The following is a 21,635-nucleotide window of genomic DNA, read 5'->3' on the forward strand; positions in this document are numbered from 1 at the left end:
GAGAACTGACAAAACACAGCCAGGTCTCCTTGCTCCATTTCTGATGTGGGCACCTTTATCCCCATAAATCCACTTCCTGAAGATGTTTCACACTGACTCACTGGGGACAGCTACCCTTTCCCCTTCTGCACCTGCTGCATTACCCAACCCCTGTAATCCCAATGTCTCCATTGCATCATATTTGATGTGATGGTTTTAAGGTTTCTAAACAGGTACCGCCAAAGGAATTATTATTATTCAGGTTTTTTGCCTTTTGAGAGTAATTACTTAGGCATGGACACTTTACGGAGAAAAACCACTGATGGGGGCTGGCTATAGAAGTTGTGGGGTTCAGTGCAGAATGAAATCTTGGGACCCCCTCACCCAAAGATGATTAAGGATTTCAAGATGGATGAAAGAACATTAAGCCCAGGGCAAGGCCCTTCTGAGCAGGCGTGGGACCCAGGTCACATGGCCACGTGGCTGCCCTGCCACTCATTCTTATAAACCATCCATGGGATATTTGCTCACCTGTCTTGCTCTCTGCTTGTTTGCACTTCCAGTGTGCCCCGGTATGGATATCCGGAATAATCTCACCCGGCTGCATGAGCTGGCCAACTGCTCGGTCATTGAAGGACATTTGCAGATTCTGTTGATGTTCAAAACGAGACCTGAGGACTTCCGAGACCTCAGTTTCCCCAAACTCATCATGATCACTGATTACTTGCTGCTCTTCCGGGTCTATGGGCTGGAGAGCCTGAAGGACTTGTTCCCCAACCTCACGGTCATCCGAGGCTCGCGCCTCTTCTTTAACTATGCGCTGGTCATCTTTGAGATGGTTCACCTGAAGGAGCTTGGCCTCTATAACCTGATGAACATCACCCGGGGGTCCGTCCGCATCGAGAAGAACAATGAACTCTGCTACCTGGCCACCATCGACTGGTCTCGCATCCTGGATTCCGTGGAGGATAATTACATCGTGCTGAACAAAGACGACAATGAGGAATGTGGGGACATTTGTCCAGGGACCGCCAAGGGCAAGACCAACTGCCCTGCCACTGTCATCAACGGGCAATTTGTGGAGCGGTGCTGGACACACAGCCACTGCCAGAAAGGTATGTCGGAGTTCTCTGGATTCTAAACCATTTCTTGTGACTTGATTCATTAAAAAGACGCTGGAAATGTTCACTAGCTCAGGTGGTGACAAACCTTGTTTTGCAAAGGCTCAGATAATAAGTAAAGTTTAATCTTTGCAGTCTATATAGTCTCTATGGCAACTACTCAACCCTGCTATTGGATGGGGAAGCAGTCACCTGGCAACAATGGGCAATAAATATACGGGCATGGCTGTGTTTCAATAAAACTTTATTTACAAAACCAAGCGGTGGGCCGGATTTTGCCAACATCTGAGCTAACTGGTTGAATGTTCCTCTTGCTTGAGAGAGCAGATGAGTATGGATTTTGCTGTCGAAGAAAGGAAATGTATTTTTTGTCTGATTTAAGATTGCTCATGGTAGGCATTTGGAAAAAGGAATGTGTGAAGGATAAAAACAAAGCAGCCATCCTTATTTCACGATTACTGGGGGTATTTCCTGCTAGTGGCTCTGTTGTGTCTGGATTTAGTTAACTTACCCTGTTATTGGGTATTTAAATTATTTCTAGCTTTCACAAAGAGGGTGGAACATTTTGGTGTGGAAGCTTTATTGAGCATTTTTTTTCCCTCTTCAGGTTTTGGTTTTCCAGAAGTGAAATTTCTGGGTCAAAGTTTCATGATATTGATTGCCAAATGGCTTTCCGGAAATGTTGTACCAGCGGGCACTCCTCCTAGCACTGGCTGAGAGGGAACACCTTGGCTAGCTTGGAGTGTTGTTTGAAAAATCTTTCATAATTTACTGGAGGGAGGAGCTGGTGTGTTGTCATTGTTTCTATTTGCATTTCTTTGATTGCTATCAGGGTTGAACCTTTTAAAACATGTTTATTTATCATTTAGGTTTTTTCTTCCTGCTCATATCCTTTATCCATTTATCTTTCAGTGCCTTAGTGGTTTTTGAAATATTAATCTGCGTGTGGTTTTCGTAGCAAAGACTGTTAACTTTTTGCCAATTACATTTTCAGATGTTTTTGTTCAGTGATGAAAATACTCTGGCTGTCCGTTGCCAGAGAAGCTTAAAATGTTTATGGAGTTCAGACCTGAATTCTTGCCTGCATCACATATTATTTTATGCTTAGAAAGTTCCTTTCTATCCATAAAATGAAAGTTTTTTTCCTCCAAGTTTTCTATCTTTAATTATTATCATTAAAAAATTTGTCAAGGGTATCCATTTCCCCCCAAATAATTAGTTGGGGGCTCAAGGCCATTTATTGCAGAAATTTACCCCTTCATCATTGATTTGGGGGTCTGTTACTGAGTTTCTATAAATATGTCTGCCTTTCCACGTGCTGAAGTTATTACTCTTCTCATCCTTGTAGTTTTATAATGTTTTCATATCCAAGAAGGCTAGTTCCTAACACAAACTTGTTAGTTGTTTATTGTTTTATTGGCTCTTTCATATGCTGTGAAATTCCCTGGGAAGAATTAGGAAATGTGAGATGGAGACAGGAGAAAGTGAGTGGGTGACTTAATGGTATCATAAAAGATAAGGGAAGGGAGAAAGGAGGGTTTTTCTCACCTGAGCCAAAAGCTATGGAGAAGCCACACAGCTATGGAGAAGTCAGTCCTGAGTAGAATCCATAGACTCAGCAGGGAGGGCTCCTTCAAGTTCCAGGAAGGAGTCATCATGGATGGAGATGTTGAATGGGAGAAATCAGGAGGTGAGAGAGCGGACACCTCTTTTTTGAGAGTTTGGCCAGTAAGGGGAGGGAGAATCTGGTGGTTTGTGGATGCAGGAGGGAACAATGGTTATTATATTGTGAAAGAATCTTGAGAACGTCGGTAGATCAGGGACACAGAGAAGCCAAGCTGTGATGAAGAAGAAAGATCAAAAGTGGGGCAAAGTCTTGGTGGAAGTAGAGGACCACCCGTGGGTTTGGAATTTCGCAGGAGAACGGGGAGATTTCTGAGCTGGTGGTGGGGGTGAATAATCTGGGTGGGAGTGAATATCCTGATGAATTTGGAGGTAAGGGGTCGACCTTCTTTGATGGTGAGGGGAGGAGAGGCTGTGTAGGCCCTACCTTGTTACAAGGACACACAGCTGCAACGGGAATTCTCTTATCCTTGTTTTAGAGACCAGAGAGGTTTTTAACCTGCCTCAGGCCACACAGCTAATAAAAGATGGCTGGAGTTTGCATCACATCTGAGATACAAAAATAGCATCTCTGTGTGTGTTTTGTGGGGGCAGGGATGCCTGCTCTGTTCAGAGGTGGGGAGCTTACTAGTAGCTGGGGCATTGGGGGAAAACTCAACACTTTTATCCCAATGCTCCGTTCTCCAAAATCAGCTTCTTATTTTTGCTCCATACTCACACGTCTTGAGATATAATTTAAGACATTCCCCTGTGGATTTATTTCTGTACCCCTTTTAGTCAAAATATCCAGGATGGTATTATCTGCAAAAATGTCCGTGACGTTTTGAGTAGGTTTTGTTTTTAACCTTGTGCTTTGGAGAACAAGGCTTGTTTTTCTACGCTGGGGGTTTCATCACCAGAGAAGGCGTGGCTTTGCATATAAGGTTGCAGCTGAGAAGTTGAGACTTGTGCCAGGTACTGGTTCCTGGCATATGGAATCAGTGTTTGCTCCTGGTTCGTAATCCTTTGGTGGGATCCTCTGTTAGTCACTAAGTCGTGTCTGACTCTTTGCAGCCTCATGGGCCACAGCATGCCAGCCTTCCCTGTCCTCCACTATCTCCCAGAGTTTGGTCAAATTCAGTCAGTGATGCCATCCAGCCATCTCATCCTCTGTCACCCCTTTTTCCTGCCCTCAATCTTTCCCAGCATCAAGGTCTTTTCCAATGAGTCGGCTCTTCGCATCAGATGGCCAAAGTATTGGAGCTTCAGCTTCAGCGTCAGTCCTTCCGATAAATATTCAGGGTTGATTTCCATTAGGATTGACTGGTTTGATCTCCTTGCTGTCCAAGGGACTCTGAAGAGTCTTCTCCAGCCCTACCGTCTGAAAGTATCAATTCTTTTGGCGCCCAGGAAGGCATTGTCCTGTCCTGGTCACAGATGACAAGAAATGACTGTTGTTTTGAAGCTACACTATTGTCTGTCCAGAGCAACTCAGCTCTGGCTTTTTGCCCCTTCAATTTCTTTGATTGTGGTAAAATATACATAACATAAAGTTTACCATCTTAACTGTTTAAAATGCACAGCTCAGTGACACTGCTGCTGCTGCTAAGTCACTTCAGTCGTGTCCGACTCTGTGTGACCCCATAGACGGAAGCCCACCAGGCTCTCCCGTCCCTGGGATTCTCCAGGCAAGAACACTGGAGTGGGTTGCCATTTCCTTCTCCAATGTGTGAAAGTGAAAAGTGAAAGTGAAGTCGCTCAGTCGTGTCCGACCCTTAGCGACCCCATGGACTGCAGCCTACCAGGCTCCTCCATCCATGGGATTTTCTAGGCAAGAGTACTGGAGTGGCTTGCCATTGCCTTCTCCGGCTCAGTGACACTAAGTACGGTCAATTGTTGTGCAACCATCCCCACCATCCATCTCCAGAACTTTTTCATCTTGCCAAACTGGACCTCTGTCCCCATTAAACACTCACTCCTCCTCCCCTCCCCTCCCCCAGCACCCTGCCCCTACCATCTACTTTCTGTCTCTATGGATTTGACTTCTCTAGGGATCTCATATAAGTATAATCATACAGTATTTGTCTTTTTTTTTCACTTTTATTTTTATGTCTGGCTTACTTCATTGAATATAATGTTCTTGAGGTCATCCAAGTTGTAGCAGGTGTCAGAATTTCTTTATTTTTTAGGGCTGAATAATATGCCATTTGTGTGAATGGACCACATTTTGTTTATCCATTCATCAATGGACATTTGGGTCATTTCCACCTTTTGGCTATTGTGAACAATGCTGCTATGAACATGGCCATACTTCTCTGGCTTTTAAAATGCTTATGTTATTTTGTTGCTGTGGCTTTAGAAGGCTTACCCAACGCTGTGTGGGATTTTCCAAGGTAAAACAGACTGAAACTAATCTGTAGAAGATACTCTTCGCACCCTGTCTTAGGCAACAGATACAAACCTGTGAGAAGTACCATCAAGTCCTCAGTTTCCCTTGAGTCCTCTCCAACACCTCGTTGAGCCTTTCTCTTGCATGATTTCCAGGTTCTGGAAATCTCCAAGGACTGTCAGCAGAACAGAAATCTAGAGAAAAGGACGGATTGTATCCTTTTCAAAGAGTCCTCCATAAAGATCATTACTCCAGATCAGATGTATAATTCAAAACCAAAGAGTTTAAGGTTTTGTTTTCTACTAAGGAACTGGAGTGTAGATATTCTGTGTTGCAATAATGACCCACCCATGTGCGTGGACAATCAATTAAGCAGAGTGAATCATTATTTGTTCTTCTTTTTAACATTAATTCACATCCCTAATTATTAGAAAACAGGATATTAAGAGTGTTAGGATAATTGCATCTGTGAAAGCTAGAAAGAACCAGAAACTTTCAGGGACAGGAAAAAAGTATACTTTTGGGTAGCAAATTAACCTATCTCAAAATAAGACACAAAGAGGGGGAAATTTTTTGATGGAATTTTGAAATATCATAGGTACCACACTGATAGAAAATCCCTGGAAAATAATATTTGCAGTTTATGAAGAATGGATAGCTAATTTCATAATGATTTTATGTATATATTCAAGTAGAACTAGAAAAAAAACCCAAGAATTTGTAAAATACATTTTTAACTCTGAAGAAAAAAGACAGACCTTTGGGATGAAGGTGTCGGGTTGTCCTCTGGAAACCCGGTTTAAACATTTTCTACAATGTATCCTTTTCTACCTGATCGGCAAACAGTGATGGTTTGGGCAAAGAGAGATAAGAAGGTTCTCAATGGTTAAAGTAAATTAAAAGGATAATCACTCTGGCATGTGTCTTGAGCTGCTTCCTCTCCATTGCTCTGTCTACATATTTGGGGTAGAGATGCCAACGGAGGTCAAATACAAGGAACTCTGAATGTGGAGATGGGTCTGTGTAAGCTGGGTCACAAGGTGTGTTTATTGAGAACCTACTGTGTGCCAGGTCTTGTGGTCCTTGGGGACACAGAAGTGACCAGCTCCTGTCTCCTTGGAGAGGACCTTCTGGTAGCAAATGCAGACGTTGAGCATGTGACTGAATGCACTTGTGGGATGAGTGACAAGAGGGAGGATCTGTGGGTGAAAGCATGGGGTGACGCTCTAGTCTTCCAGGTCAGAAAATCTCTCCCTGCCCCCTACATGGATGGTTCATTAAGACCCCAAATGCCAGACTTCCGTGGTGATCTAGTGGTCAAGAATCTGCCTGCCAATGCAGGAGACCACAGGTTCGATCCCTGGTCCGGGAAGATCCCAGATGGCGAGGAGCAACTAAGCCTGTGCGCCGCAACTACCGAGTCCTCACTCTAGAGCCTGTGCTCTGCAACAAAAGAAGCCACTACAGCAAGAAGCCCGTGAGACACAGCTAGAGAGTAGCCCCCGCTCGCCGCAACGAGAGAAAGCCCGCACATGGCAATGAAGACCCAGTGCAGCCAAAAATAAATAAATAAAATTGCTTTTAAAAAGGAAATGGTTACGTCTAGAAGATGAATAAAAAGGGTTTTTAAAAAAAGACTTCAAAGATTGGTCGTGCTGGACCCATTTTCAAACAGTTACAGGAATTGTTCGGAGTCCTGTCCTGCCATTCATGGTACATGAGCTGGACTAAACCTGTGCTTCCCCATCTGAAGAGTTCAAATAATTGTGGCACCTGCTTGTCAGGGTTGCAGTTTTGGGCGTTAAATGAAATGATACCTAGGGGTACACTTATCCCAGCACCTGGCACTTGGTGAATGTTCTGGAAGCTTCTCCTAGGTGCCATGAGTTCACCAGCCTCGCTGGGCAGACCAGCCCCTGGGTAAGTGTCTGCCAAAGCTTGGCTCCATTTCTGATTTTGGTCTTGGGGCAGGCAGATGAAAACCCACCGTGAGAACTGGGTGCTTGGACCTACAGCCCCAGAGGGAAAATACTTTTCTTTACTGGGTGCCTCAGCTTTGGGCTTTTGGGGAGACCTGAAACCACAGGACTTGCTTGACCAGCTGCTCTAGCCAAACCCACTGGTATTTTTTTTTCCCCTGGGAGGCCACACCAGCTACTTGCTGCCAGACAGAGGAGAGGATGAGTCTGGGGCATGCTGGGTACCTGGAAACTGGCTGGAGGCATAGAGACATCGGTAAGAAAGTAGGAAGGAGCAGGAGGCAGAGGGAGGTGAATCTCTCCCTGAGTCTGCATTTCCATCCGTGTTTCAGAGGGCTTCCCAGGTGGCACTAGTGGTAAAGAACCCGTGTGCCGATGCAGGAGATGCGAGAGATGCAGGTTCTATCCCTGGGTTGGGAAGATCCCTTGGAGGAGGGCGTGGCAACCCACTCCAGTATTCTTGCCTGGAGAATCCCATGGACAGAAGATCCTGGCAGGCTACAGTCCATGGGGTCACACAGAGTCATACGCTACTGAAATGACATAGTACACATGCTGTGTTTCAGATTCTCTGAAGGTTAAGGTGCTCTGTTGATATTAAACACTACATTTTTAAGTGCACACACACTCACTCTTGAAGGGTTTGCTTTGAGGCAGAGGTCTGAACTTTAGGTTGAAACTTTCCCCCACTTCTTCCATTTTTTAACTTTGCCTCTGCTCTTGTAATAATCAGAGCCTTCTTAGTGAATTATTTTGTGCCAGACACTAAGTTGCTTTGCTTACAATGTGGCAGCAAGCTCTTCCAACGATTTCTCCTTACAGAAGAGGTCCTGGGAGCCCCAGGAGGTGAAGCCACTTGTCCAGGGTCACATCACTCGTAAATAGTAGAGATGGGGTTTGATCCTAACCCAGGTATTCTGGCTCCGAATCTGAGCTCTTAACCACTGGGCTTACCTGTGCTCATTGTGGAAAGTTGGGGGAACTGCAGAGAACAAAGAAATCTGAGGTGGGGAGATGCCCTAGAATTGGCCCTGCCAGCATTCTGGCTGCCTTTTCCTATCACCCTTTCCATCTCATCATTTTTTCAAATTAATTTTTAATGGAGCATAGTTGACTCACAATGTTGTATTGGTTTCTGCTGTATAACAGAGTGAATCAGTTATACATATATTCATTCTTTGGTAGGTTCTAGTCCCCTATAGGTCATTACAGAGTATTGATTAGAATTCCTTGTGCTATACAATCGATTCTTTTTAGTTATCTATTTTTTATATAATAATGCGTACATGTTAGTCCCGGTCTCCCAGTTTATCCCTCCCCTGCTTTCCCCTTTGGTAACCATCAGTTTGTTTTCTCTGTGACTCTTTCTGTTTTGTAAATAGATTCATTTGTACCATTTTTTTAGATTTCACATATAAGCAATGTCATATAATATTTGTCTGACATTTCACTCAGTATGATAATCTCTAGGTCCATCCACGTTGCTGTAAATGGTATTATTACGTTCTTTTTTATGGCTGAGTAATATTCCATTGTAGATAAGTTACCACATTATTTATCCATTTCTTGTTGATTAACATTTAGATTGCTTCCATGTCTTGGCTATTGTAAGTAGTGCTGCTATAAACATTTGGGGACATGTATCTTTTGGAATTATGATTTTCTCTGAATATATGCCCAGGAGTGGAATTGCCAGATCATATGGTAGCTCTGTTTTTAGTATTTATAGAAATCTCCATACTATGCTCCATCGTGTGTGCGCATGCTCAGTTGCTTTAGTCATGTCCGGCTCTTTGTGACCCTATGAACTGTAACATGCCAGGATCCTCTGTCTATGGCATTCTCCAAGCAAGAATCCTGGAATGGGAAGCTATTCCCTTCTCCAGGGGATCTTCCCGACCCAAGGATTGAACCCAGGTCTCCAGCATTGCAGATTCTTTACCATCTGAGCCACACAGGGCCTGTAGTGGCTGCCAATTTACATTCCCACCAGCAGTATAGGAAGGTTCCCTTTTCTCCATGCCCTCCTTGGCATTTGTTGGTTTGTAGACTTTTTGATGATGGCCATCCTGACTGATGTGAGTACCTCATTGTAGTAGTTTTGATTTGCATTTCTGTTGAGCATCTTTTCATGTGCCTCTTGCCATTTGTATGTCTTTTTTCATCCCATCTTAAATTAGCTGTCTCCTCCATCAGACTGAGTTCTCCTGAATACAGGGACCATGGCATTTATAGTTGTGTCCTCAGGACCAGTCAAGTAGATAAACAATGACATCTTTGAGCACTTATTACTAGCTAATGCTTATTGAGCGCCTACAATGCACTAAGCTCTGTGCCAAGAATTTGACAAGCTGTGACTCATGGAAAACCCTTATGGTAGCCTATGAGAATATGTTATTCCCATTTTGCAGAAAGGGACACTCAGGCTTGGATACTAATTAAGAAACTTATTCTAGGGGACTTTGCTGGGAATGGTTTGATCTCAGACTTGTCTGGTCTAAAACCATTGACTGGTCAGCAAACTATAACCCATGAGCCAAATTCAGTCCTCCAGCATTTTGTGTGGCCCATGAGCTAAGAATGTTTTTTTCTACTTTAAAAAGATTGAGGGTACAGACATAGAAAACAGACTTGTGGTTGCCAAGTCCGGGTGAGGGAGTGATCGATTGGGAGTGTGGGATTAACAGATGCAAACTCATATATAGGATGGACAAACAATAGGGTCCTATTGTACAGCACAGGGAACCATATTCAATATCCTGTAATAAACCATAAAGGAAAAGAATATAAAAAAGAATGTATATGTAAACAGTTTGCTGTACAGCAGAAAGTAACAGCATTGTAAATCAACTATACTTCAGTAAAATAAATTTAAAAAATAGAAAGATTGAGGGGAAAATCTAAAGAGTAGTATTTGTGAGAGGTGAAAATTATCCGCAATTAACATTTCGGTGTCCCTAAATCGAGTTTCATTGGAATACAATCATGCTTGGTTGTTTATTCATTTATGTCTTGCCTGTGGTTGCTGTATGGACCAAAATTGTATGGCTCTTTAAAGAAAAAATAAAATGTACCATCATCTGTTCTTGGCTGTGCCCCTTATAAAAATGAGGAGGACCTTTCAAGGGAGATGCTTGTTTTCAGTGGAAGTTGGGACATCTTAGCATCAGGCCAAAGCAGTTCCTTTGTTCCTTGCTGGCACTGACGTGAGGGGGCCGGAAACAATGGAATATCATCCTTGCCCCTCAGGAACTCTCAATGTGGCTGGGGAGTTAAAAGCCAGGAGCCAATTAACCATTCAAGGCAGCCCAGTGAGCAGGAGATGTCACAAGGCAAGAGAGACTCCCCCCTTTCCCCCGCTAAATGAGTCATCAGACCAGTGATTCTAGACATGTTTGGTGCTGGGGCACCTGAAATCATGATGTTCTCTAGATAACACTTCAGAATGTTGATAAATTAAATTCCTTTGTGGCTATGCCATTGCAGTCCATGCAGAAAACAGAAAAGTCTAACGTGCACAGGATCTTGAACAATAATAATAATTAGAATAAAGGCAACAGATCATGTAGTACAGAGGCCCATTTGAGTGTTTCATTTGTATTGATTCTTTTTTGTTTTAAAATCTCGGAGAGAATTGAAAGCACTATACTGAAAAAGTTTTGTGATCTTCGTAATTTCTTTGTCACTGAGATGATCAGAATTTTTTAAGTAAACTCTTAATTTTGGAAATGATTGGGTTTTTGTATAACAGGAGAGAACAAGCATCCTAGAGACTGTGGACTTCCTTGGTGGTCCAGGGGTTAAGAATCCACCTGCCAATGCAGGGGACATGGGTTTGATTCCTGGGCCAGGAAGATTCCACATGCAACTAAGCCCGAGTGCCACAACTACAGAAGCCCCCATACCCTAGAGGCCATGCTCTGCAACAAGAAGAGTCATTTCAGTGAGTGGTCTGCGCACCGCAATGAAGAGTAGCCCCCACCCACCACAACTAGAGAAAGCCCATGTGCAGCAACAAAGACCCAGTGAAGCCAAAGATAAAATACATAAGTAAATAGCATTGCAAATATATATATATGCAATGTATATATATATATAAAGAGTTCTAGAGAGTGTGTTTGTGAGCCTCCCCTTCCTTCCCCAGGATTGATGATGACTTGCCATGGCATCCATAGAAGGAGAGAGATTATCCCAGGTTGGAGTGGTTGAAAAGGTGTAATTTGGTTTGTGTGGCAAATAATGCTTGGAGGGTAAGAGGGAAGGGTGTTCCAGATGGATGGAAAGGCGATGACAAAAGCACAGAGGTCTTCAGGGCGAGAGTAAGGAGGCTGCTTATACTGTGAAGGGAGGCTTGTGCAATCGTGTGCTCTGAGTGCTAGAAGTTTTCCTGCAGGTATGGTGGAGAGATCACAGAGGTTACACTTGGGGCTGCAATTAGGACGGGTTGTTTTTCACTGATATTGAATAGACAACTGTGCTGAGCTAGGTTTGCTACTGGGACCCCAGAGTCCTTGCTGAGTCTGGGAGAAAGTAAAAAAAAAATAACCATAAGGAGATAAGCTAGGTGGGCAGAAAGTATTTCAGTAGGCTTGAGGACTGACGAAAGGTAGACCAGTTGACCTCATAGTCACCTGGCATCTTGGGGACAGTATAATCTGAAAATTTATTAATGAAGATATAAGCCTACAGTTTCACAAGTTCTTGCCTTCCTGGAGGGGGGCTTAGGGATACTCATTCAACTACCTTTTCACTTAGAGAAATAAATTGACCCAGTCCTTTAGAAACAAGTAGGGTAGAATTAAATACATAATTATGGAAAGGTGGCTGACTGTCTGGTAACTGGTCTGACGAGTTTTTCTTTTTCTCCCACCTCCTTGATGAAATTTGTTGACCACTTATTTCCCATCCTGTCCCCGAACTCTCTTTCAGAATTAAACTCTCTTCTTTGTAGCGGAACACCTGAATGCCCCACGGCTGTCCTGGGGCCCTCAGCTCTGGTCAGGCTGGGAGCCCAGGTACTCCCGCGGCCAGCACTTCTCTGTCTACACGCTTGGGCCTCATAGAATGTTCCCTTTCCCAGTGAAAGAGAACCGATGTGGGTTGCGGGGTTTCAAAGTTGTGTCCTTTATCTCCTCTTCCTTCTTCCTCTCTCTCCTCTGCCTCTCCTCCCCATTCTCCCCCTCAGCCTCAGCTCTCCCGTCTCTTCATCTGCCCCCGACCCAGTCCCCCACCTCCCCTTCTCCCTCTTCCTCTCTCTGTCTTGGGCTTAGAGTCTTTGCTTGGAGTAGGAAATAGTAACCCACTCCAGTATTCTTGCCTGGAAAATCCCATGGACAGTGGGCTGTCCCATGCACATGGACTGGTGGGCGACAGTCCATGGGGTCTCAAAGAGTCAGACATGACTGAGTGATAGAGCATACAACAAGCAACCTTATAATCCCCCAACCCTGGTTGAGCAATAGCACTTTGCCAGCAGCCCTGCTTCTGGAAGTCCTTCCATGGCCCCCACTCTAGACACAGTCCCCCTTCTCCCTCCAGCCCCCAAATGGTCACCATCCTGTCTTTTCTACTAGTCACTTCTTTCTGTTTGATCACTCAAATGTGAATCTCTAGACAATATAGTTTAGTCTCAACCATTAAAAATAAAATGGATCTGTTTCTTTGAGTCTATAGCAGTGATTCTTAACTATGGGTGATTTTGACCTCTAGAGGACATTGTTCAATGTCTGGAGACATTTTTGGGTGTTGCAAATTGTAGGGGGTGATACTACTGACGTCGAGTAGGTGGAGGTCATGGATGCCATTCAATACCCTACAGTGCAGTTATTATTGTTGTTGTTTGGTTGCTCAGTCGTGTCCGACTCTTTGAGACCCCATGGACTGCAGTATGCCAGGCTTTTCCATCCTTCACTATCTTCCAGAATTTGCCCAAACTCATGTCCATTGAGTCAGTGATGCTATCTAACTGTCTCATACTCTGCCACCCACTTCTTGACTGAACTCCATCTACAGACCCCTCCCCTGTCTGGAGCCAGGCTGAAAATCCCGCCCCTCTAATTATGCACTTGGTCTTCCAGTCACTAGCCCCCATCTTGAATTGTCTCTGTTGTTGTTCAGTTGCTGAGTCATGTCTGACTCTTTGCAACTCCATGGACTGAAGCATGCAAGGCCTGTCCTTTGCTGTCTCCTGGAATTTGCTCAAACCCATGTCCGTTGAGCCAGTGATGCCATCTAAACATCTCATCCTCTGCTGCCCTCTTCTCTTCCTGCTCTCAATGTTTTTCAGCAACAGGATCTTTTCCACTGAGTCGGTTCTTTGTATGAGGTGGTCAAAGGATTGGAGCTTCAGCTTTAGCAGCAGTCCTTCAAGTGAACATTCAGGGTTGATTTCCTTTAGGATTGACTGATTTGATCTCCTTGCAGTCCAAGGGACTCTCAAGAGTCTTCAGCACCACAATTTGAAAGCATCAGTTCTTCGGCACTCAGCCTTCTTTATATTCCAACTCTCACATCCATGCATGACTACTGGAAAAACCATAGCTTTTACTACACAGACGTTTGTCAGCAAAGTAAGGTCTCTGCTTTTTAATATGCTACCTAGGATTGTCATAGTTTTTCTTCCAAGGAGTAAGCGTCTTTTAATTTCATAGCTGCAGTCACCATCTGCAGTGATTGCCACCCTACAATGTAGACAGAGCCCTTACCTCCTAGAATGATCCGGCCCCAAATGTGAATAGCACTGAGTGTAAAAATCCTTATCTACAGCATCCCCCTCCATCCCTTTCTTCCACTCTCCCTGTTGGAGAACTGGGCTGCTCCACTTGGGGGCATGTCCCCCCATCTGAGTGTTGCTGACTGCTCTCTCATGGCACAGTTCAGCTTGGCTTTCTGTCCTCTGGACCCAGAGTCAGGGTCAGACTCAGATCCTAGTCACTCAGTGGACTTTATTTAACATCTGCCCCACCCCCAGCTCCACCCTAGGACTATTTGCAATGGACCATTTTAAGAGGCAATCATTCTGGCCACTCCTCCTCTGGGGCATGGGTATGGGTGGTGGTGGGCTCTTCAAGAATTATATTTTTTCTTTTTCAAAAACCTGAAAATTTTGTTATGCAGTCAAAGAGTACTCAGTGGCCTCCCATTTTTAGTTTATGATAAACAAGGCACAGGCTGAACTTTGTAACAAAACTCTATGTTCTTTAACCAAGGCAAGTTTTGCTAAGAAAATTATTTTTATAAGAGAGGGAGGTATGAAGGTTATTTGCAAAGGAATTTTACAAGGGCAAGAGAAAAAAAAAAAAGCAAGAAGTTGATCTTAGGATTTGTGGTTGTACAGAAGACAACTTAGTCAGAAGCCCTTGAGACACGTGTCAGAAGTAAAACAGTAGATGAATCCAAGAAAGGAAAGATGTCCCATGTGGGCATGAGTTTGATGAAGAAAAAGTTGGAGAATTGTCTTAAAGAGGCCCATGTGGTTCAGATGAGGGCATAATTCTTCACAGATTTTCACAGTTTTGAAAGGATGTCTTTGAGACCCACAAGCTTGGTGCACTGCCTGACTTTATTTGAGGAGTCCTGGCCATTGGGAGTGTAATATTTATTGGGGATTGCAGATAGCAGCAATGGACATTTGGTAGGATGAAAAATAGGACTGATGGGATAGAAAGTGAAGGACACCTTGGCATATTGACTCTGAGATCTTGGGAGGAGGGATGAAAGAAGCTAACACAGTCCCAGGGCATAAGAGTTACAAATTCAGAATAAAAGAAATCAGAAGATGACATTGATTCTTTTCCCCACTTGATGTAAAGTGCAGCTATTGCCTACATAGGGGTGTTTTGTTTTCCTCTAAAATTTCCCCAACTCTGTGAAAGCTCTCGAAAGGGGTTTAGCCAATAGGAGTGGACAATGGGAATGCATTGTTCAGAATCTGGTCTTGCTAGCTGAATAAGCATAGCATGGCATCAGTTTATAAACACATAGGGTAGGGGTTCCTGGAAAAAGAGAATGAAGGGTGGCTTACTGGACATAAGAGAACCTATTTTTGCCTAACCCATTTTGTGATCTAAGCCTGGCTGTAATGCTTGCCCTTGAATGCTGCTGCTGCTGCTGCTATGTCGCTTCAGTCATGTCCGACTCTGTGCGACCCCAGAGACGGCAGCCCACAAGGCTCCCCCGTCCGTAGGATTCTACAGGCAAGAACACTGGAGTGGGTTGCCATGTCCTTCTCCAATGCATGAAAGTGAAAAGTAAAAGTGAAGTCGCTCAGTCGTGTCCAACTCGTAGTGACCCCATGGACTGCAGCCTACCAGGCTCCTCTGTCCATAGGATTTTCTAGGCAAGAGTACTGGAGTGGCTTGCCATTACCTTCTCCATGTCCTTGAATCAGTTCAGTTCAGTTCAGTCGCCCAGTCGTGTCCGACTCTCCGCGACCCCATGAATCACAGCACGCCAGGCCTCCCTGTCCATCACCAACTCCCGGAATTCACTCAAACTCATGTCCATAGAGTTGGTGATGCCATCCATCCATCTCATTCTCTGTCGTCCCCGTCTCCTCCCACCCCCAATCCCTCCCAGCATCAGAGTCTTTTCCAGTGAGTCAACTCGTCGCATGAGGTGGCCAAAATTAAAGTTTGTTTTTCCTGGCCATGTAGCTTGTAGGATCTCCGTTCCTCAATGAGAGATCGAACCTAGGCCACAGCAGTGAAAGCCTTGAATCCTAACCACTAGGCCACCAGGGAACTCCCAGTAGTGATGTTACAGGAGGGAATGCAGAGACAAGGGAGGCAGTCAAGAGTCCATAGTGCAGCCTTGGGGCAGGGTCCTGGTTCTTCATGATATCCATACCTGTTATTACCTGGAGAATCCCATGGACAGAGGAGCCTGCTGGGCTACAGTTCATGGGGTCACAAAGAATCGAACATGACTGATGTGACTTAGCATGCACACATGCATTATATTGTATACATAATAATATACCTTTGAGTTCTGCAGGAACTAAAGCCCTCATCCAGGTGGAGGATAGAAGGATAATGTTGGCTCCTGCTTACCACCCCCAACTTCAATCAACTAAAGATCTGTCTACCTTTGTCCCAATATTGTGCTGAATTCTCCTCTCTTCAAGCCCCCTCATCAATATGCATGTTGTTGTTGTTTAGTTTCTAAGTCATGTCCAACTGTTTGCTACCCCATGGTCTATAGCCCACCAGGCTTCTCTGTCCATGGAATTTCCCAGGCAAGAATACCGGAGTGGGTTGCCTTTTCCTTCTTCAGGGGATCTTCCCAACCCAGGGATCAAACCCGCGTCTCCTGCATTGGCAGGTGGATTCTTTACCACTGAGCCACCAGGGAAGCCCTTAACTTAAAACTTCTCCAATTTTGCTGTTTGGGGAGACATTGTTTTGGGAGGGATCCCTGGTGTTCTCCTTACTTGGAGCAAGTAATAAATCCTTTCTTATGATCTTAGACTTTGTTGTGTCCATTGGCTCAACACCCACCAAGATGTGAACTCAGTTTTTGGGTAACAGGTTGTCTGTTTGTTTTATTTTAGAGGACATTAAGATATTTATAGAGTACTTTACTAGGTTTGGTTGTAACCTAATGCCCTCATGCTCTTTTCCCCTTAAGGTCTTATCATCTTTCGACTGCCACTTCTCCTGGTTGTGTGGGTGGGATTCAGGGAGCATAAGGATGTTAAGGGTCCCCCCTTTGATAGTGGTGTGGAACCAACTTGGTGGTATTCTAGAACTGTGCTGTCCAGTATGTGGCTAAGTTAAAATGAATTACAATGAAATAAAAAATGAAGCATTTCTCCCTTGTTGTACTCACTATGTTTGGACAACACAAATGTAGGACATTTCCATCACTGTCATAAGTTCTGTTGGGTAGCACTGTTCTGGAGCATTTCACTTCATGATTAAAGTTAGCCTGCCAGACTCCTCTATCCATGGGATTCTCCAGGCAAGAATACTGGAGTGGATTGCCATTCCCTTCTCCAGGGGATTTTCCTGACCCAGGGATGGAACCCCGGTCTCCTGCGTTGCAGGCAGATTCTTTACCATCTGAGCCACTGGGGGAGCCCAAAGTTAGCTCTGAAGTCAGGCAAACCTGGTCTTGAATTTTGAATCTCTTGTGTGACCTTGGACTAGCTCTTCTCAGCCTCTGTTTCCTCATGTAGAATGAGGAAATGATAAAAGAACCCAGACTTAAAGTTTTTTTCTTTAACTTTTAACTGATATGTCTTCTTTTGACAAAAATTTAAAAAATCCTATTCCTTTTCTCTACTTTGAGTTTGATTTTTTCCCCCCTTAAAGATAAGGTATAACAATGAATAGTTCCCCGCCTCGCCGCCACCCCCAACCCCAGCTTTGTAAGCCCTGGAATAGAGGAAGGAGTAGCTTGGGAAAGTTGAGCATAACAAAGAGGCCATTATAGGGACATCTAATCGAGAAGAGGAACAAGGAAGGGGTAGGTGGGTTGACCAGAGCTGAGAGTGCCATCATGTCTGTGGGTGACTGAGAGCGAGGAATGTGTCAGCTCCTTCTTGACTTCTCTTTCTCTGGGGAACGGAGTGCTTTCAAGGTAACAGGGTAGAGAGGAAGTGGCCTCAGGATGAGTAAGGCAGTAAGGGAGGGGACCTCAGCCTGAGTTTGTCTTCCTGGCTCAGCACTGAGCGTCCGAGTCAACTCATGATTGCTGGTGATGGGAATCTACTCAGACTAACTTAAACCACAAGGGGGTGGTTTATTGGGATGCTGCTGCTGCTGCTAAGTCGCTTCAATTGTGTCCGACTCTGTGCAACCCCATAGACGGCAGCCCACCAGGCTCCGCCATCCCTGGGATTCTCCAGGCAAGAACACTGGAGTGGGTTGCCATTCCCTTCTCCAATGCATGAAAGTGAAAAGTGAAAGTGAAGTCGCTCAGTCGTGTCCAACTTTTCGCGACCCCATGGACTGCAGCCCACCAGGCTTCTTTGTCCATGGGATTTTCCAGGCAAGAGTACTGGTGTGGGTTGCCATTTCCGTCTCCATTATTGGGATGACATGGGATCTTCTCTTGGAACTTGTATCAGCTAGCTTTTGCTGCATAACAGACCTTCTCTGAAACATCCTGACTTTGTACAACTGTCATTTTTAAAAAACTTTTTATTTTGTATTGGAGTATAGTTGATTAACAAACAATGTTGTGATAGTTTTCAGGTGAACAGTGAAGAGATCCAGCCATGCATATGCGTGTGCCCATTTCCCCCTAAACTTCCCTCCTATCCAGGTTGCCACATAACACTGAGCAGAGTTCCACGGCACAACTGTCATTCACTTTGCTCATGATCCTGTGAGTTAAGTCTTCTAAGTGGGTTTTCTGGGTTGGACCACCAAAGACACAGGCTTGGTTATCTCCAGTCTCTGGGAACAGCTGGTGGGATGACTGGTAGCTGGATGGTCTAGCTTGGCCTCACTCATGTGGCTGGTATTTGGTATGCGCTGTCTGCTGGGATGCTTTGTTTTTTCTCCCTGTGGTCACTCATCTTGCATTAGCTTGGCTTGGATTTGGATCATGTGATAGTCTCAAGGTTCCCAGAGTAACAAGACATAGTTCCCCAGTGTTCAAATGTTTTTCAAGTCTCTTTTTGCTTCACATGTGCTAAGTCCCCACTGGTCATAGCAAGTCATGTGGTTGAGAAAAGCTTGAAGGAAGAGGGTGGATATAGATGCTATGTGTTGATTGGAGGGGAAGCACTTGTGGCCATTGTTTTTTTTGCCTTCTACTACAAAATGCCCAGCTTCCCATGTAGCACCAGTGGTAAAGAAACCACCTGCAATGCAGGAGACGCAAGAGATGAGCGTTTGATTCCTGGGTTGGGAAGATCCCCTGGAGTAGGAAATGGCAACCCACTCCTGTATTCTTGCCTGGAAAATTCCATGGATAGAGGACTCTGGAGGGCTACAATTCATGGGGTTGCAAAGAGTCAGACATGACTGAACATGCACACAATAAATTCAATCAAAAATCAGGATCTGCCTCAGAGATATCAGTTCTATTTTATTCATCTGTGTCTCTTCAATACCATGCTGGTTTAATTAGTATAGATCTAGAGTATGTTTTATTGATGGTAGATTCAGTTTTCTCCTATTACACTTTTTTAAAGTGTTTATTCTTGTCAAACTTAAGAATTTACAAATTTACCTCCTCCCATACACATGAAATCCATTGAAATTTTGATGAAAAATTATATTAATCTGTAAATCTGTATATTAACTTGAGTAATCAATACCTTAATATTTTTCCTTTCCATGAGGGTGTGTGATCAGTTTCTCCATTTTTACAAATCTTTTCATGTTATGCTTTTAAAAATATTTATCCCATATATTTCTTGCTGTGATGATTTTTAATTCCTATAACACAGAGTTTTTGTTGGTGGTAGTACTGTAAATAAGTATATTTATCTTGAATTCAGATCCTTTAGTGAAATTGATTAGTAAGTTTTAAGTATCTTTATTTATTGTGTGCAATCTTATCTACAAATTTAAAAAAACCATGTCTAAATGTTGTACCTTTCATTTAAAATCTTATTCTATTGACCAAGACTCATATTAAATATTTGACAGTGGTATTATCTGACAATCATGTTTAATAGATTTCCTAGCATAAAGTCAACCTTGCTTTCCTGTGTGGTAAACCCTACCTGGTTGTGATGAATTATTCTTTTAGTATAGTGTTGAAGTCGATTTGCTTTGTTTTTATGGATCTTTGCCACCTGTGTTCAAGAGTGAGACTCTGTTATGTTTTTGGTCTGTTTGACTTTGCAATCTCTTCATCAAGTTTAGTTATCTGATATCCTAGCCACCTAAAATGAACTAGGCAAGTTCTCATTTTAAATGTTTTAGAATTATGGCATCAGAACTAACACTTCCTTGAAAATGATTATTTGTTGGAGAAATCCCATGGTGCAATAAACTGTTGAGGAAGCAATTCTTTAATATCTTAAAAATTTTTATACTAGTTTGTTATAGAATGCAGTCTAGAATTTTTTTTAACCTCTGATGAGATCTTTTTGAGTCAACTTTTGTGATTTGTATTTTATTAGGGATTGTTTCATTGAAACGATCAGATTTAATAGTGTGCCATTAAGTTAATATCTTGTTGGCATATTCTTCTTTCCTTCTATTTAGATGTGCCACTTTTTTTTTTAAACAAAGGAGATCTTAGATTTATGTATCAATTTTCTTTCCCCACGATTCACTAGTTACTGTTATAATATGAATCCTTTTCATTTTTAGATTATTCTGAGGCATGGGTTTTGCTTATTTTTCTCCTTTTGGTGTGAAATGTTTAGATGACTCACCAGATGCCTAAGTCTTTTTTTGAATAAATTGGGGAATGAATGAGTGAATAATTTAATAACACACTTTTAATAAAATTAAAGCTTTTAAAAGGACCCTTTTAATTCTTGTTTTCGAAAGAGTTTCTGAAGATAATTTTGACTTGTTATTTTAAAAACATTTATTTATTTATTTGGCTACATCAGGTCTTCACTGCATCATGTGGAATCTGCCGCTGTGGTGCACAGGCTCTTTAGTTGTGGCCCATGGGCTCAGAAGTCACAGCATATGGGCTTAGTTGCTACAAGGCATGTGGGATCTTAATTCCCCGACCAAGGATTGAACTTGTGTTCCCTGCATTGCAAAGCAAATTCTTAACCACTGGACCACCAGGGAAGTCCCTGATTTGTTATTTTTGATAATTATTTTCATGAGAGCTGTTTACTATCTTTTAATCACTTTATATAAATTTTCTCATTCTGTCTTCATAGCCACTCTAATAATTATCCTTGTTTTACAGCTTAACAGCTCCAGAAGTGGTAAAGTGACTTGCCCAAGGTCACACAGATAATGGGGTTGAGGTAGGGTAGGACTGGAATTTAGTTCATGGTCTTTTTTTTTCCCCTAAATCATGTGATTTTGGACTATGCTACACTGCCTCTCCAGTTGAGTGAGCTTTAATCACTAGTAGTTAGGGTTTAAAAAAAAATTAACTGTTCACTTTAGTGGGTTGTTTCAACCTCTAGTTGGTGGGGTTTAAAAAATTTTTTAACTTGTTGTGACCTGTAGAGTTTCTGTATTTTATATTTGCCTGTGGTTTCCCAGTAGCTGAGTGACTGTTTAATCCGGCATCTGTAAATATCATGTGGAAGCTGGAAGCACCAGTGAATTTAGAATCAGAGCTCAGAGTCTACAGTTGTGCAGAGAAGTGTTCTTCTGGACCCACCTGCATGTGGAATGTGAAAGTAAAGGCTTAACCCCACTGGGAAAATATCTGCACTGCGAGAGTTAGGGCTTGTTTCTGGGGAGTATTTATTCCACGCTCCCTCTGTTATCCCAGCTGACTTACCTCTCGAGACAGCTGGAACTAGTTTTTGTTCCAAACACACTTTGTCTCTCCCTGCCTTCTCTCACGCTTATGGTTCTGTGATGCTGGCTTGAAAGAGTGAGGGCTGGGCCAGGCCTGAACCCGACCTGTGGACTGACCTGCCGCTTGGCCCTTGTTTCTATTTCTGGGTCCTGCTCT

At 43.4% G+C, this 21,635-nt stretch overlaps 1 protein-coding gene across 5 annotated transcripts in view; it reads left to right on the forward strand.

The window, feature by feature from the left end:
• The window catches only part of INSR (insulin receptor), a 151,104-nt gene that overhangs the window by 19,040 nt on the left and 110,429 nt on the right, over positions 1-21,635 (forward strand). For all 5 annotated transcript variants that reach the window (XR_016038087.1, XM_055428931.2, XM_055428929.2 and 2 more), the window contains exon 2: positions 543-1,094. Coding sequence is in view for 4 of the 5 variants with exons in the window: in XM_055428931.2 (XP_055284906.1) it covers positions 543-1,094 (552 nt within the window). In the remaining variant the exon portion in view is untranslated. The remainder of the gene's footprint in view (positions 1-542; positions 1,095-21,635) is intronic.

The sequence above is a fragment of the Moschus berezovskii genome, chromosome 8, assembly GCF_049115385.1.
Source record: "Moschus berezovskii isolate FMDL1 chromosome 8, NW_MosBer_1.0, whole genome shotgun sequence".
NCBI classification, from domain to species: domain Eukaryota; kingdom Metazoa; phylum Chordata; class Mammalia; order Artiodactyla; family Moschidae; genus Moschus; species Moschus berezovskii.